The following is a 14,918-nucleotide window of genomic DNA, read 5'->3' as shown; positions in this document are numbered from 1 at the left end:
TAACCTTGAAATTGACCTCTATGATATACATGGCAATAGATTGCAGTCAATATAAAAACAATATGAGTTACTGGTAAAATACAAACAAGACTGGTGGCTGCTTGGATTTGGTGAACGTAGTCTCAGCCCTTGAAACACACAAACACACATAAGAAGAATCACGCAGACAAGATGACAGTGTTCCAATTATTTAACCAGCAACTACTGGTCTTAACAAAACTAATAACATTGTATTACGCAATATTTACAGTGACTCTTTAACAAGAGAAACTTCACCACCAACACCCCCCCCTAGGCATTCCCTAATCAGGTGAAGCCAACAGTACACAGATTACAAGTTCTAAGGTGCCATAAGTATATCCCTCAGTTCATTTTTCTTCTCAGAAACACATCCTGAATTGACCAACGATGTTATCCAGACCTGATCAGACCTTACAGGCTCATCGTCATCATTCCTATGCCAGCTCCAGAAGGCATGAGTTGAATTCACAATCTTGAGTTCACCATGACCAAAACTTGCTTCGCGAAAGACTGACCACTCAGGCTGTGGGTTTATATACCTGTCAATTTTCAAAAAGTTAATGAAATTCTAGCCTCTTACCTAGGAATAACAAAGTAAAAAAAATTGATTCACCAACAAAACCAGACTTGTCATAACTCTGAATGTTTTACCATTCTGTGTATGATGCATATGCCTATGTAATTCCAATACTTTGCGGTATATACCATATTGTAGTCTTGTAGATGGTAATAACTGAGGCAGTTTCCATTTAATGTACTTAGGTTGAAAAGAACATTGTAAGTTTGTAACCTGCCAACTGATTTTTGCACCCGCTTATTTGAAAAGGAGACTCTCTTAGACAAAACATTAAATAGTCAAGCTGTCCCTTCACTAAATAATGCTTTGTGCAATGGAATCAAGAGTGACTTAGATTTTTTGTGTAATGGTTTAAGATGGAAATCATAGTAGTCAGTTATTGTATTTGAGGGAAGAAAATAAAATATATGTATATCCCTGACTTCATCCAAAATATATAAATAAGACTTACAGAATTGTTCTTGTATGCACATAGGAAATCAAACATTTTGTGTTTGCATGGTATATAAAGTTACAGATACAGAAGGTTTGATAAGGTGAGGACATACCCATGAGCTAAACCTTCTCTGTTTCCACCATCACCAATTGTAATGTGGACAGCACCACAAGGATCAGGTCTTCCATTATTGACACGTTTCTGTCAAATAGATCACAAGTTAAAGTGCCACAAATTTTATAGGAATAAAAGACTTCTAAAACAGTCCAGGCATACCGAGCGTTCATATGCATGAACATGACCAGCGAGTACCATATCCACACTGGCAGCATAAAGCAAGGATTCCATGGCTGCCTTCATGCCATCACCTTCACCTTTATGAGCCTTGTTACTGTTATACCAAGGAACATGGAATAGAACAAGCAGCCATGGTGTCTTTGTCCGGTCCACCTTTGAAAGATCAGCCTATGTAACAAGAGTACAAGAAATTCCTGTTATAACTGAGCTACACTTCATTTCTTATGAACCATTGACTTGGCATATAAAAATTAAGATAAGAAAATTTTAGATTATACGCTTGTGCCTCATGCTAAGCATCAAATTTGCACTCATATCTTGAGGCTCACCTCAAATATGAGGTGGGAAGTTTATAATTAACCAAAGAAATTAAACACTGCAACTTGCATTTGAAGAACACAGTGGCTTAGAAGCCAAAGTTTCCAATGTGTCTAAGTGATGGCTTAACATCAAAATTGTAGTCATTCTCTGTAATTATAATTGCACATTGGACTACTAGCATCTATGAATTTGAAGATCCTCATGCATTTTCCTTACAAAGCCTTCGTTAAAACTACTGATAAAAATAAATAATAAAATAAAAAAACCTATGTTAAAACTCCAAAGGTTGCTGACTAATTGAAAAGATTGAATTCAGTCTCTTATTAATGGATTTATGCAAAATTCTTAGCATTACAATTGGTTTTCCATGATTCTTAACAGCCACGGTGTGCTCTTGGCATCAGAAGCTTTAGGGCTTGCCAAAAATTGACTAATTTCTGCAAAAACTTGGTGTGTCTATAACGAGATCAAAATTGGCTATAATACCACAATAAATACATCATAAAACTCACAGCAAACAGCCACTTCCCTTATTTGATCTTTCTTTTTATTCCTTTTCTTTTTCTTTTTTTTTCCCCTTTTTTTAAATGGCTGATCACATTTGATCAATTAACCCTAACATTTTTCTCAACTAAAATTTATTTGCTCTTATTCATCAATCAAATATTGATGAACAACTGCTAGAATTTCGTGTAGTTACATATTAGCAAAATAGCATTCCTTGTGAAAAAAGGGGATTCGAATGACTAACCTTCAGCCAACTGAATTGATCTGACTGCTCATCATAATCTGTGTATGAACCAAGCATGATAATATGAACACCTGCAACTTCAAAAGAATAATAAAGATTTGAACTAGATCCACTCTCCTCAAAAGGCATCTTCCATCTAGCATTATAGGATTCAAACCCATCCTTTAACAATGGTATGTTTTCCTGTTCATGGTTCCCTTCTGTAACCATCCACGGCTTTGCACTTGCTAGGGGCTGCACCAGCTCACCAAATGTGTCCCACCGATGCTGCATGTAATCAGCATATGAGAGGTCTCCAGGAAGCAGATGCACATCATACTTGCACTGGTCAATGTGGTCTAGTGTTGATTTGGTCCAGCCAGTTTGACCCAGATCCCCTACCACAGCAAAAGTAACTGGAAATTGAGTTGGAGGGGTCTTGAGTTGGAATTCAGGACCTTGTCCTCCACATCGGTAAAAGTAAATTGTGTCATGTTCCAGAGGCCCAATGACAGTGTGGTGTATCTTCCCTGAGCTATAGAATAGATAATTATAAGAGGTACTTTCTCCTTGAGCTACAGAACTGTATCTCCCAGGCAATGTCCCATACTCAACAATTGAAGGAGAAGAATCATCATCAGTGACCCATGTCACTCGCATGCTCTCATCTCCAGCCAAAGAGATGTGCACCTACATTAGGCATTTCCACAGAAAAGTACTTCAAACTAAATGTCAACTATTACTAAACCTCAATAGCAGAATTATAACCAAGAGCTACAAAAGTGCAAATATAGAATAAAAACCTTGAAATGTCCCAAAAACCAATTATCTGAATGAGTATTCGCAATTTTATTCATGTAATTATCATGGTATTTACACACTAGTTTCAAACACAGGATGGTATTCTCAGTTGAACAAAGCAAACACACATCCCACCCCATTTACTATGATTCAAAATCTTCATTCCAATTATGTTCTATAACAAAAGATCCTCCTAATTCACTCCTCATTTGTATCAATAGTCAATATCTTCAAGCATATACCCTACTCCACTAAGCTATGAAGCATAGACAACTTAAGTACCAAAACAAAACAAAAAGGTTAGATTTCTTAAATTCAAATATCTATGATGCTTTAATTTTCAATGAAGCAAAAGCTATCCCCAATAAAAAGAGAGAACAATACATTACAACAGACAATACAAATATCAATTCAAATTCACTTCTTTAAATAAAAGTTAAGTATTTAAAGTACTCAATATTGTAAGAAAAGTACCCATTAAAAGCCAGCTGGTCCAAAATACAAATTTATTCAAAGAATCTTCCCAGTAGTAATAGTTTTAGTTTAGTCCTTCCAAAAAGCATGAATATATTTATTTACACTTTCTAATCAGACACAAGTATATAAATACATAGATATGTATATATAAGATCCGACCCGGATAACAAGAAATAAAAGAAAAACAACATTGGATCCGATAATTGCAACTATGTAACAGAGTTTGAATCTTATTGCTTCTTAAAAAAGACACACAGAGATATGATAAGGTTACCTGCTGAGGATAAAAGGAAGGCTTAGGGTTCAACTGGAAATGCAAAGTTTTGCGAGGCTGAGGTCGAACGTAGTCGGCAGTTATGACAGTTACTGAGATGAACAAAGAGACAGTAAATATTATAAGCTTCATCAGCTCCATGGTTTTTGTCTCTCCCAGCAAAAGCAAATGAAAATCTCTCAGCTGCTTTTGGCTTTGCTATATAGTGCGGTACTGGAATCATTTTGATTCTTGTTTTGTTTGTATGTTTGTTTTTCTAGTACCCGCTAAGGAATGTCCGTGACTGTGTGTGGGGCCAAATGACCGTATCGCCCTTCTTGATTCTGTTTTATTACTCCTTTTGACTTTTGTTGTGTGCCTTTATTTTTTTTTTTGATAGCAACACATAAACTTCATTCAATAACTAGGACAAATGTCCATTGACATTACATCAACCATAAGCTGGTCCGCAATAAAAGGGGGAGAGTCCTCCACCCATATTACACTTTCTAAAACTGATTTGGCTTCTTTAGCCATTGAGTGTGCAGCTATATTGCTGCTTCGTCTCGTGTGCAAAATCTTCCAGTTGTCAAACTTCTTAAGCCACCACGAGATGCCTTCAGTTACCTTTTGGATAGAGATTGCAGGGGTGATCTTACCCTTTAGAGCTTGAACAACTGCCAGCGAGTCCCCTTCAGCTATAATATTCTTTAGACCCAAGTCCCAAGCAAACAAAATACCAACCTCCATTGCCTTTGCTTCAGCCTCAATAGCTCCCATAGGTCTGCTAATTTTCTTGCTCATCGCCCCCATTACCTCACCTTGAGCATTTCTAATAACCACTCCCACACCTATGCTCCCTTGCTCTTTGAAGACCGCCCCGTCCACATTAACCTTATACCAGTTGGGAGGAGGCGGAGACCATCTCTGTGGGGACAGCACGGTTTTAGGCAGTGTACAAGGCATGTGGACTCGAAATTCCACCATATATCTTCGAGCTTCAAGCGCTATCACTCTCCCCTGTTTTCCTTGTCCGCCATGTCTGATGACATTCCTATTATTCCAGAGACTCCACGCCGCCGTAGCAAATACCTCCCAATCACTAGTACTAGAATGCTCACGCAGCCACCAAAACACATCAACAAATGCCTCTAAAGGAGGGATCAAAATGGCATGCCGAATTTTCAGTTCCTCCCAGGTGTCCTTTGCTGTAACACAGTTCCAAAGAATGTGTCCTGTGGACTCCCTTTCGCCGCAAATGTCACACTTATCATCTGTAATGATCTTTCGCTGCTTTAGGCTGACTTTGGTAGGTAGGATGTTCCTACATGCTCTCCACACAAAGTGCTTAATTTTACTTTGACACTTTAAATTCCAAATCGCCTTCCATAAAGCTTGCATTCTGGAATTGTCTGAGCATCCAGCACTATGATTCACCGGGTTAGCTTCCTTCAGCATCTTGTAGGCAACTTTGTACGCACTGTTCACCGTGAAGATCCCATTGGGTGTTTTTGACCATACCTGTGAGTCTTCCGGGGCCATGGGACTTAACGGGATTCCGAGAATCACATCCGCTTCATGAGGAAGGAATGAGTTTCTAATGAGATCAGAATTCCACTCTCTGCTCACCTCATCAATCAGTGCCGACACCATTTCCTCACCACCTCTAATCTGGACTTTTGGGCTTATTACCTTATACGTGTCAGCCACTGGAATCCAGCCGTCATTCCAAATATGCACCTTCCTCCCATTGCCAACCACCCATCTAGACCCCCTTTTAATAACCTCCCTTGCTGAAATGATACTTCTCCAAATGTATGATGGTCTTCTCCCCATTTGAGCCTCCATAAAAGTAGTCGCCGCGAAATACTTCGCTTTGAAAACTTTATGAACTAAGGAATCCGGGTTTTTCAAAATTCGCCATCCCTGTTTTGCCAACAACGCCAAATTGAAAGCCTTCAAGTCCCTAAAACCCATCCCACCCTCAATCTTTGGGGAACAAAGCTTTTCCCACGACACCCAAGCTAGCTTTCTTTCGTTTGCCTTCTGACCCCACCAGAATCTGCCCATCAACGAGTTCAAATCTGAGCAAAGCGAGTCCGGTAGTTTAAAACAGCTCATCGTATACGTGGGCGTCGCTTGCGCTACTGCCTTTATTAGGATTTCTCTCCCTGCATTGGACAACAGTTTTCCTTTCCAACCAGCAATTTTTCGACTCACTTGATCCTTTATCCGGTTAAAAGCTTTCTTTTTACTACGTCCCATCAGGGGGGGCAACCCAAGATACTTCTCATGTTGTTGGATAATCTGTGCACCAAAAGTTTCCTTAGCCATTTCCTGAACATCCGAACTTGTATTTTTGCTGAAGAAAAGTGAAGTCTTCTCTTTATTCAACTTTTGCCCTGATTCCTTCTCATATGTGGAAAGCACCTCTGCAATTTGTGCACAATCCCCAGTCGTAGCTCTACAGAAAATCAGACTATCATCCGCAAAGAAAAGATGAGATATTCTTGGAGCTCCTTTCTTAACCGCTACACCCCTCAGACTACCAAGTCTTTCCTTCCTTTTTATCATTGCTGATAAACCTTCAGTGCAAAGAAGAAAAAGATATGGAGAAATAGGGTCCCCTTGTCGCAGCCCCCTTGAAGGGGTGATAGAGCCTCTAGGTTCCCCATTAATTAGAACTGAATAGGATACCGTCTTCACACACATCATAATCAGTGAGATCCATTTATCCTTGAACCCCAATCTCTGCATTATAGCCTCCAAGTAAGGCCACTCCACCCGGTCATAAGCCTTGCTCATATCTAGCTTTATAGCCATTAGGCCCTCCTTACCCTTTCTTCGTTGGTCAATGGTGTGCATTGTTTCAAAGGCAACCACAACGTTGTCAGTTATTAGCCTTCCCGGAACAAATGCGCTTTGCTCTTCACTTATAACTTCAGGCAGAATTTTCTTCAGTCGGTTTGCAAGAACCTTCGACAAAATCTTGTATATCACATTGCATAAACTGATTGGTCGGAACTCTGTTATTTTCTGGGGGCTCTTAGTTTTAGGAATAAGGCAAATATATGTCTCATTAGCACGGGGAGGCATAATGCCTGAATTGAGAGCCTGTAAAACACAATCTAAAACACACGGACCAACAACATCCCAATATTGCTGAAAAAATAAAGGGGGCATACCGTCAGGACCCGGCGCCTTGGTCGGGTGCATTTGATTGAGTGCTCTTCTAACTTCTTCCGGCTTGAACTCCTCCAGCAGCTCCTTGTTCATTTCAGGGGTGACACACTCTTCAATAGCATCTATGCTAGCTTCAAAGTTGGTTGAGCAGTCAGACGTGAAGATATTCTTGAAGTAGTTCAGGATAATAGCTTCAGTTTCACCTTCTTCTTCATGCCACACTCCTTCGGAATCCCTTAAGCCCTCAATTCTATTCTTACTCCGTCTTTGGCTGGCTGCTGCGTGAAAGAATTTTGTGTTCCTATCCCCATTTTGAAGCCACTCCACTCTTGACCTTTGCTTCCACATGATCTCTTCTCTAGTGAGTACCTCATTGACTTCTATCCTTAGGTCCCTAATTTCGGTCTCATTGTCATTCAGCGAATTGAGCGATTCCAACTGTTGTAGACGAGTTTGTTTCTGCCTTAGATTTTTGTTTATATTGCCAAACACTGTTTGATTCCACTGCCTTAACTGATTCTGGCATCTTGTTAGTCTTTCCTCAATGGGGAGGTCCGACAATTCTCTGTATGGATCCCACGCCTGTTCAATCACTTCTTTGCACCCTCTTTCCCTTGCCCACATAGCTTCAAAAAAGAACCTCCTTTGTCTCTTCCTCTGGGGTTTACTCTTCTTTAGACAGAGAGCAAGCAAGCAATGATCCGATGCTGCCATAGACACATGGTAAACCTTTGCTTCTGGAAACTTAGCTCTCCAGCCATCGTTTGCCACCATCCTATCAAGCCTAAGAAGGGTGCGTTGGTTACCAAATCTCCCATTGCACCATGTATATCTTCGCCCAATGAAACCCAAGTCAAACAAACCACAAACATTCAGCGATTCTCTAAAGGCCTCCATCTGGTTAGATTCCCTTTCTTTCCATCCTAACTTCTCATCCACATGGAGAATTTCATTAAAATCTCCAAAAACCACCCACGGTAACACAGCTTGAGAATGGAGATTTTTTAATAAATCCCAAGAGCTAGAACGCATACCTGTATCGGGATGCCCATAGAAGCCCGTCGCCCGCCATGGCCCTCCATCATCGTCCTCCATCACCACCACGTCAATATGGGAATGTGAGCAGCTTTTGAAATGGACCACCGTCCCTTCCTTCCATAATAGAGCTAAGCCTCCACTCCGGCCATCACTAGGCACCACAATACCTTGGGTTAGTTCAAGCTTCTGTTGAAGCCCCTTGATTCGGCTAGACTGAGCCTTGGTTTCAGCTAGGAACACCAAGGTGGGGTTCTTTGCTCTCACCTCCTCGGTGAGCAAACGCACTGCCGGAGTCGACCCCAAACCCCGACAGTTCCAAGCTAGCACGCTCATTGGGCTCGGCGGTGCTGCCTCGCAGCCACCGCCACACCGCCATCCACTTTGTTTTCCTCACATGGAGGTTTGTTTTCTACTCCCTTTCCTTTACCTTTCTTTGCACAGAGAGTGTTGGGATCAAGTTCCTGGAGAGGCACGGGTCCTTCCCTTTTAACACCAGCTGGGCTTAAAATCTCACATGGGCTTGTTTCTTTAATTTTTCTGGCCAACCTTTTCCAATGTCTGCTATTAGGGCCCAGTTCCTCCGAAGTCCAGCCCTTACTTGGGTCCCAACTCATTGCCAATGGGCCCATGTTGTCCTCGGCCCAGTTCAGTTGTGGCATAGACTCCGCACCATCTATTGTGCTGGGATTTTCACGCCTTTTCTCTCCAATACTGTCATCAGACGTCGCTATCTCCCATCTTATCCCCATGTTTGAGTCTTCATGCCCTCTTGTCTCATCCATATTCCCCAAACTATTATTATCCAACCCGCCAGTCCTCTTTTCCTCCTTTGATCTGACTTTGCCATTTTCGTGTAACACCTCTGGCTTCTCCCCCTCTGCTTCTGACGCCTTGGTGCAGGGTCTTGGGCTATGCTCCATTGACCGGTTTTTTCCTGCTACCACTTCTCCGTCAACTTCAGTTCGCCGTTCCGGCCCTAAATTCTTTCTCGGCAGTATCTGCATCTCCTTGACAGCCCCTTCATCCCTGTGTTTATTGTTCGGCCCATTCCTTTCATTCATACTATCAATTTCTCTGTTGGCTCGTCTTCCCGGTTCACCTCTCAACCACGGCCCATACTGTGCATTCCCTTTCTCTCCATTCTCCTCCCTCAGCGTGGTCTCCAGACAATCTTTTTCACCATGGTCAAGCATACCGCATCTATAGCAAAAGTTGGGGAGTCGTTCATATTTGAAGAACACCCATCTCCCACTGTCTCCCTCAATGCATACCTTTTTTCCTCTCACCAGTTTTCTTGTCGTATCAAAATTTACCCTCACCCTGAGATACTTCCCCCACTGCACTCCTTTCTCAGGGGTATCAACTTCAAGGACTTCTCCAATCTTTCCTCCAATCGCATAGCCCGTCCCACTGGTCATACACTTGAGTGGGAGGTTATAGATTTGTATCCAGAATGGCGTCCATCTAAGGGAAATTTCTTTTGGAACCAACTCTCCTTCAAAATCCCTCATGAGAACTAGCTGTTTTTCGTAGCTCCAAGGTCGCATTTCCATCACTTTTTTCTTGTCCCGGCTATCTCCAAACTCAGCAAGGTATAAGTTGTCTTCAATCTCTGATACTTGTAGCCCCTTGTTTGGTTTCCACAGCATTCTCATGTTTTTCCTTAAGGCTTCCATACTGACACTACGTTGTGTTAAAACTTTCATAACAATGCAATTTTTCCCAGCTTCTTTCGCTCCCTTTGTACTGTTGCTGCCGAGGATTATATCTTCCTCCTCTTCTTCAGTAACCTTCAGTTTCTTCCACATTTCTTCGAGCTCTTCTGCCATGGTTAGACAGCCCCCACTCACCGTATATAGCAAGAGGGTACAAAGACTAGCCTTACCTCACAGGAAGGCCACACTACTCTTGCAGGAACGCAAGACCTCACTTGCTTCTACATGCGCTAGAGCATGGGCGCTAGAGCATGAGAGCAAGCATAGCCCGTCCCACTGGTCATACACTTGAGTGGGAGGTTATAGATTTGTATCCAGAATGGCGTCCATCTAAGGGAAATTTCTTTTGGAACCAACTCTCCTTCAAAATCCCTCATGAGAACTAGCTGTTTTTCGTAGCTCCAAGGTCGCATTTCCATCACTTTTTTCTTGTCCCGGCTATCTCCAAACTCAGCAAGGTATAAGTTGTCTTCAATCTCTGATACTTGTAGCCCCTTGTTTGGTTTCCACAGCATTCTCATGTTTTTCCTTAAGGCTTCCATACTGACACTACGTTGTGTTAAAACTTTCATAACAATGCAATTTTTCCCAGCTTCTTTCGCTCCCTTTGTACTGTTGCTGCCGAGGATTATATCTTCCTCCTCTTCTTCAGTAACCTTCAGTTTCTTCCACATTTCTTCGAGCTCTTCTGCCATGGTTAGACAGCCCCCACTCACCGTATATAGCAAGAGGGTACAAAGACTAGCCTTACCTCACAGGAAGGCCACACTACTCTTGCAGGAACGCAAGACCTCACTTGCTTCTACATGCGCTAGAGCATGGGCGCTAGAGCATGAGAGCACCCTACGGTTGTTGCTGACTTAAATGTGTGTGTATGTCCAAATGTTTTCATGAACTTGTTCTACAGTTCTACAATGATTAAAATGCAAGAAATATTTACTTATTCTCATGTTTATTCCCTTAACATAACAAAAAGGCTTAAAATGCAAAACGGATTTACTTATATATATCACAATGGGGAACAGATTACAATTCAATTCAAGACACTCATATTTCTTCTTCACTCCATGTTTTCATCAGCCACTACAAAATGTGAATAAAAGATTCACAATGACCACACTCTCAAGCGAAGGAGGAACCACACAAAGAGGTAAAAACTAAGAAACAAATGCCCATCTGTGGCCTTCTCTCTACTGCTCATGTAAAAAAGCAGCCTTCTCTCTACTGCTCATCCCATTCGTCATTCTTGTATGACACAAGACTCTCAAGCGAAGGAGGAACCACACAAAGAGGTAAAAACTAAGAAACAAATGCCCATCTGTGGCCTTCTCTCTACTGCTCATGTAAAAAAGCAGCCTTCTCTCTACTGCTCATCCCATTCGTCATTCTTGTATGACACAAGAGTGTCAATCTTGTGAATCTGCATAACCCAAGCAAACACATCACATCAACTATAGCTAACCAGAGTTTGTCACTTCAACCAAATCAAAAATACCATTGCAGACTCACCTTGGTATCAAAAGAATGCAATTTGACCATCTGTGGATTAGCAATAAGTTTGGGATCACTCTCGATCCAAGTGAATGGGACTGCAACATCTTTGTCAGTGTAGGCCAACACATCAAATACACCTAAAAGGAAGTAGGCACAAACAAAGGGTTGATTGGAATAAACACCAAGCACAATTGACATAATTGGGGAATGATGAATGGTTCTTACAGGCTTCGTCGAGGCATGGCAAGTAGGTAATGCTCGAAGCAATCTGTCGCATGATAGCTTGTATCTCTCTCATGATTTCCTTGTCACTCTTTTCCCTAGACACACTGAAACCAGAAAAAAAAAAAAAATGAAAACAATGTGAGATCTTACCCACAATTAGAACATTTCAGTAACTTCATATTAAGAAGCATACTATGCAAAAGGAAGAAGAAATTAATATTTGGTTCATTACCCCTTCTCAACGACCTCGCTATCAGTCTCAATGGTAAAGTTCCACCTCTCTAGGACCTCATTGGTAGCCTTACTCATTATCACAAGAACAATCCTTTGTAACTGTCCAGCTTCCAGCCATTCTTTACAAGAAAACCAAAACATTTCAGTCACGAACATTGTACACAAATGCATCAAACATAAACTCTAGTACGGTTCAACCCAAACAAATGAATAAAAATCTTAGTTTTTCTTGTTTTCTATACTAAGAAAATGAAAAACAGAAGTGAGCAAGTAAAGCCAATTCTTTCTAAATCCAAATGAAATAAATAACACATTCTTTTCTCCTCCTTTTTCATGTACATTCAAATCGACCCATATCATGCTAATCACATAAAGCCAACAAACAAATTTGTGTCCCATAATCGACCCATATCATGCTAATCACATAAAGCCAACAAACAAATTTGTGTCCCATGACTTCTATTGATATGTTTCATGATAAAAAGAGAATCTGACCTCAATAGAGCCGTGAAACTGGTCTAGATCCACTAAATAATTTCCCGATTCTTTACTTCTTAGATTTTTATACCAGAAAATCTCTTAGTATCCAAACAGAATAGAAAATGCTTATTCTAAAAGGCAACACTTACCAGAAAGCTGAGAGTTTAGGTTGGCAATGAAGGATTTAACACCCTCATCCTGAGTAAGCAACATAGGAAGCCCATATTTCTTCACCTTCATAAAACTTTCTTCCGGATAAACTCCGCGATTGTAAAGAATACTGAACAATGTTCAATCAACATTAATTTTCAAAACCCATCAACAACAACATTCCAATAAAACAAAACAAAAAAAGAAAAGAAAGAGAAAATTAACATCCAATCTTACCTATTCGCAGCATACCCTGAAAGAGGAATTGCAAAGAAATAAAAAGATCAGACAAGATTTTCTTCAAAACCCAACAAAGAAAATAGAACACTGAATTTCAAAAGAGGGTTTATCTAAGAAGTCTATAACGCACAATAACATACCAAAAAATTCGCTGACAATCGCCGCTGAACCACGAAGAGTGATGATATCTTTAGCCACTGTTTTTGAAGCCATAATCTCTCACCTTCTCTTCTCCAAGCCAAGAAAATCAAGATTCGTTCAAAGAAATATCAAACAAACGCACAGAATGATGGGATTTCGTGAAATCGAAGGAAAACGAAAATGGGATATGGGTTTTGTTCAATAACCGAAGAGGAAAAATGGGTTTGGGTTTTTTATTTGCAAAAAATAAGGGTTTCACTATCGAGCAATAGCAAATATATGATGGATTAGGGACAAAGTTGTGTAACGGCTAGTTTTTTATTTGGCCGGGAGTGGAGGTCCAACGGTAGCATTTTAAATTGGTGCTTTTTAAAATTAAACGCAAAGAAAGTGGGACCGGACCAATGGGGTGTTTACTAGATTTCTTTAGATTGGACGACGCATATGTTGCACACGAGGTTGTAGTAGTCTTGAAAAGCTGCCACGCAAGAGCATTCACAATATCAAAGCATTCCTATCAAGTGTGTCAAATAGGGCTATCCAACCCACCCGCCTAACCCGCCAGTACCCGACCGGCGTTCACCCGATCCGACAGCTCCGGCGGTCGGCCGCGGGTCCCGATCTCTAAAACCCGATGACCGGCGGGTCGGTTTCGAGTCCCATCGTTCAAAACCCGTGAAACTCGACCTGCCCGAAGACACCAAATTCTGGCGATTTTTCCAGCGATTCCGATGAGTTTTCAGCTTGATTTGGCAGATTTCGGCGACCAAAACAGGTAGATCCGGCATAGATACAGCAGATCCAGAGATTCCCGGCACGATTTGGGAGAAAAATAGTCAGATTTGATGAAATCTTCACCGGAACTTGGCCGGATCGGGCGAGATCTCGCCAATTTTGGCTGTTTTTCTGTGTTTTCTGTCGGGTTTCGGCCTCACCTGAAACCGATGGCACTCGCCGGCGAACCGACCCGCGAAAACCGACCCTTTTAACGGGTCGGTTGCGGGTTGAGAATCTGCAACCCGATCTTCTACGGGTCGGTTTGCGGGTTGGGCACAAACCCAACCCGCCCGACCCGTGGACACCCCTAGTGTCAAATACTAAATATTTGGCATTTGGTACGCCAAACATCAAAAAATCATTCATATCAGGTGTTATAGATGCCAAAATATTTGGCATTGATGAACAGTGTAATCTCAAATTTGGATGTGTCCTGTTCACGAATTGCAAAACTTTTATTATTGTTTTATTTGTCGGTGGGCCCAAACAGATGTGGGAATTTTTTTTTCTTTTTTTATTCCTCTCTTCCCTCTCTCCTCCCTCCACTCTCCTCTTACACCTCTAAAGCTCTTTCTCCTGTTTGCCTTCGTTTCTCCCTCTTCACTCTCATTATCTTCCTTTCTCATCCTTAATCTACTCCGCCTACCTTGAGCCGCTGCCGTGCTACCGATCTCGCCTGAAGTCACCTTGCCTGGAGCTACTGATCTCGCTTGAAGCTGTCTCGCCTGGAGCTGCCTTGCCTAAAGCCGCCGACCTCTCCTCTCTCTACCTCGCCGATCTCTCTCTCTCTCTCTCTCTCTCTCTCTCTCTCTCTCTCTATCTCTTTCTCTCTCTCTTGGTGCTTGTGGCAATGTTTGTAATAGTGGCTAGTTGATTTTGGTTGTTGTTGGTTGGTTGATTTTGGTTGGTGGTGATGGGTTTGTAACAATGGTGGGATGTGGTGGTGGGTTTGTAACAATGGTTGGTTGTGGTGGGGTGGGTTGTGATGGGTAGGGTTGTCCAAAACCATTCGGTGACTTGACCCACTTAGAGAACCCGACCAGAACTGATCCGACTCGGCTATTCCGGTGGTTGGCGGTGGATCTTCTCCACCAGAAACCAACTCCGATGGGTTGGTTTGGGTTTCTCTCCCCCTAAAACCTGAAAAACCCGAATTGACCGGTGAAAAACCTATAATCCGGCAAAAAACCCAGATTTCGACAAGAAACCTAGATTCAGGCAAAAAATTTCTAGATCTCGGCAAAAAAACCTAGATTCAGGCGATACTTCGCGTAGATTTGATGAAATTTTGATCTGATCTAGCAAAATCTCATCGAATCTGGAGAGAT

The 14,918-nt window shown here is 41.7% G+C and overlaps 2 protein-coding genes across 2 annotated transcripts; both read right to left on the bottom strand.

Moving 5' to 3' along the window:
- On the bottom strand, positions 1-4,160 carry LOC111998844 (purple acid phosphatase 18). Its single transcript, XM_065776702.1, has 5 exons — positions 3,935-4,160; positions 2,404-3,072; positions 1,311-1,499; positions 1,147-1,235; positions 1-560 (listed from the first exon to the last, which is right to left on the bottom strand). The coding sequence occupies exons 1-5, from the start codon at positions 4,073-4,075 to the stop codon at positions 341-343; spliced, it is 1,308 nt and encodes a 435-aa protein (XP_065632774.1). The 5' UTR covers positions 4,076-4,160; the 3' UTR covers positions 1-340.
- Positions 4,161-10,827: 6,667 nt separating this feature from the next.
- On the bottom strand, positions 10,828-13,092 carry LOC136068885 (mitotic spindle checkpoint protein MAD2-like). Its single transcript, XM_065776701.1, has 7 exons — positions 12,813-13,092; positions 12,670-12,685; positions 12,432-12,562; positions 11,801-11,921; positions 11,569-11,672; positions 11,359-11,480; positions 10,828-11,269 (listed from the first exon to the last, which is right to left on the bottom strand). The coding sequence occupies exons 1-7, from the start codon at positions 12,883-12,885 to the stop codon at positions 11,213-11,215; spliced, it is 624 nt and encodes a 207-aa protein (XP_065632773.1). The 5' UTR covers positions 12,886-13,092; the 3' UTR covers positions 10,828-11,212.
- Positions 13,093-14,918: the final 1,826 nt, after the last annotated feature.

This window comes from Quercus suber, unplaced genomic scaffold (assembly GCF_002906115.3).
Source record: "Quercus suber isolate HL8 unplaced genomic scaffold, Cork oak 2.0 scaffold_140, whole genome shotgun sequence".
Classification (NCBI taxonomy): domain Eukaryota; kingdom Viridiplantae; phylum Streptophyta; class Magnoliopsida; order Fagales; family Fagaceae; genus Quercus; species Quercus suber.
This window is presented reverse-complemented; position numbering and strand designations above follow the sequence as displayed.

Coding starts and splice junctions, on each gene's coding strand:
- LOC111998844 (XM_065776702.1), bottom strand. CDS start 4,075: ATGGAGCTGATGAAGCTTATAATATTTACTGTCTCTTTGTTCATCTCA. Junction 1,500..2,403: donor ATCAATTCAGTTGGCTGAAG/GTTAGTCATTCG, acceptor CTTGTTACATAG/GCTGATCTTTCAAAGGTGGA. Junction 1,236..1,310: donor TTCATGCATATGAACGCTCG/GTATGCCTGGAC, acceptor TCTATTTGACAG/AAACGTGTCAATAATGGAAG.
- LOC136068885 (XM_065776701.1), bottom strand. CDS start 12,885: ATGGCTTCAAAAACAGTGGCTAAAGATATCATCACTCTTCGTGGTTCA. Junction 11,922..12,431: donor CCTAAACTCTCAGCTTTCTG/GTAAGTGTTGCC, acceptor TTTCTTGTAAAG/AATGGCTGGAAGCTGGACAG. Junction 11,673..11,800: donor AGCGAGGTCGTTGAGAAGGG/GTAATGAACCAA, acceptor TTCTGGTTTCAG/TGTGTCTAGGGAAAAGAGTG.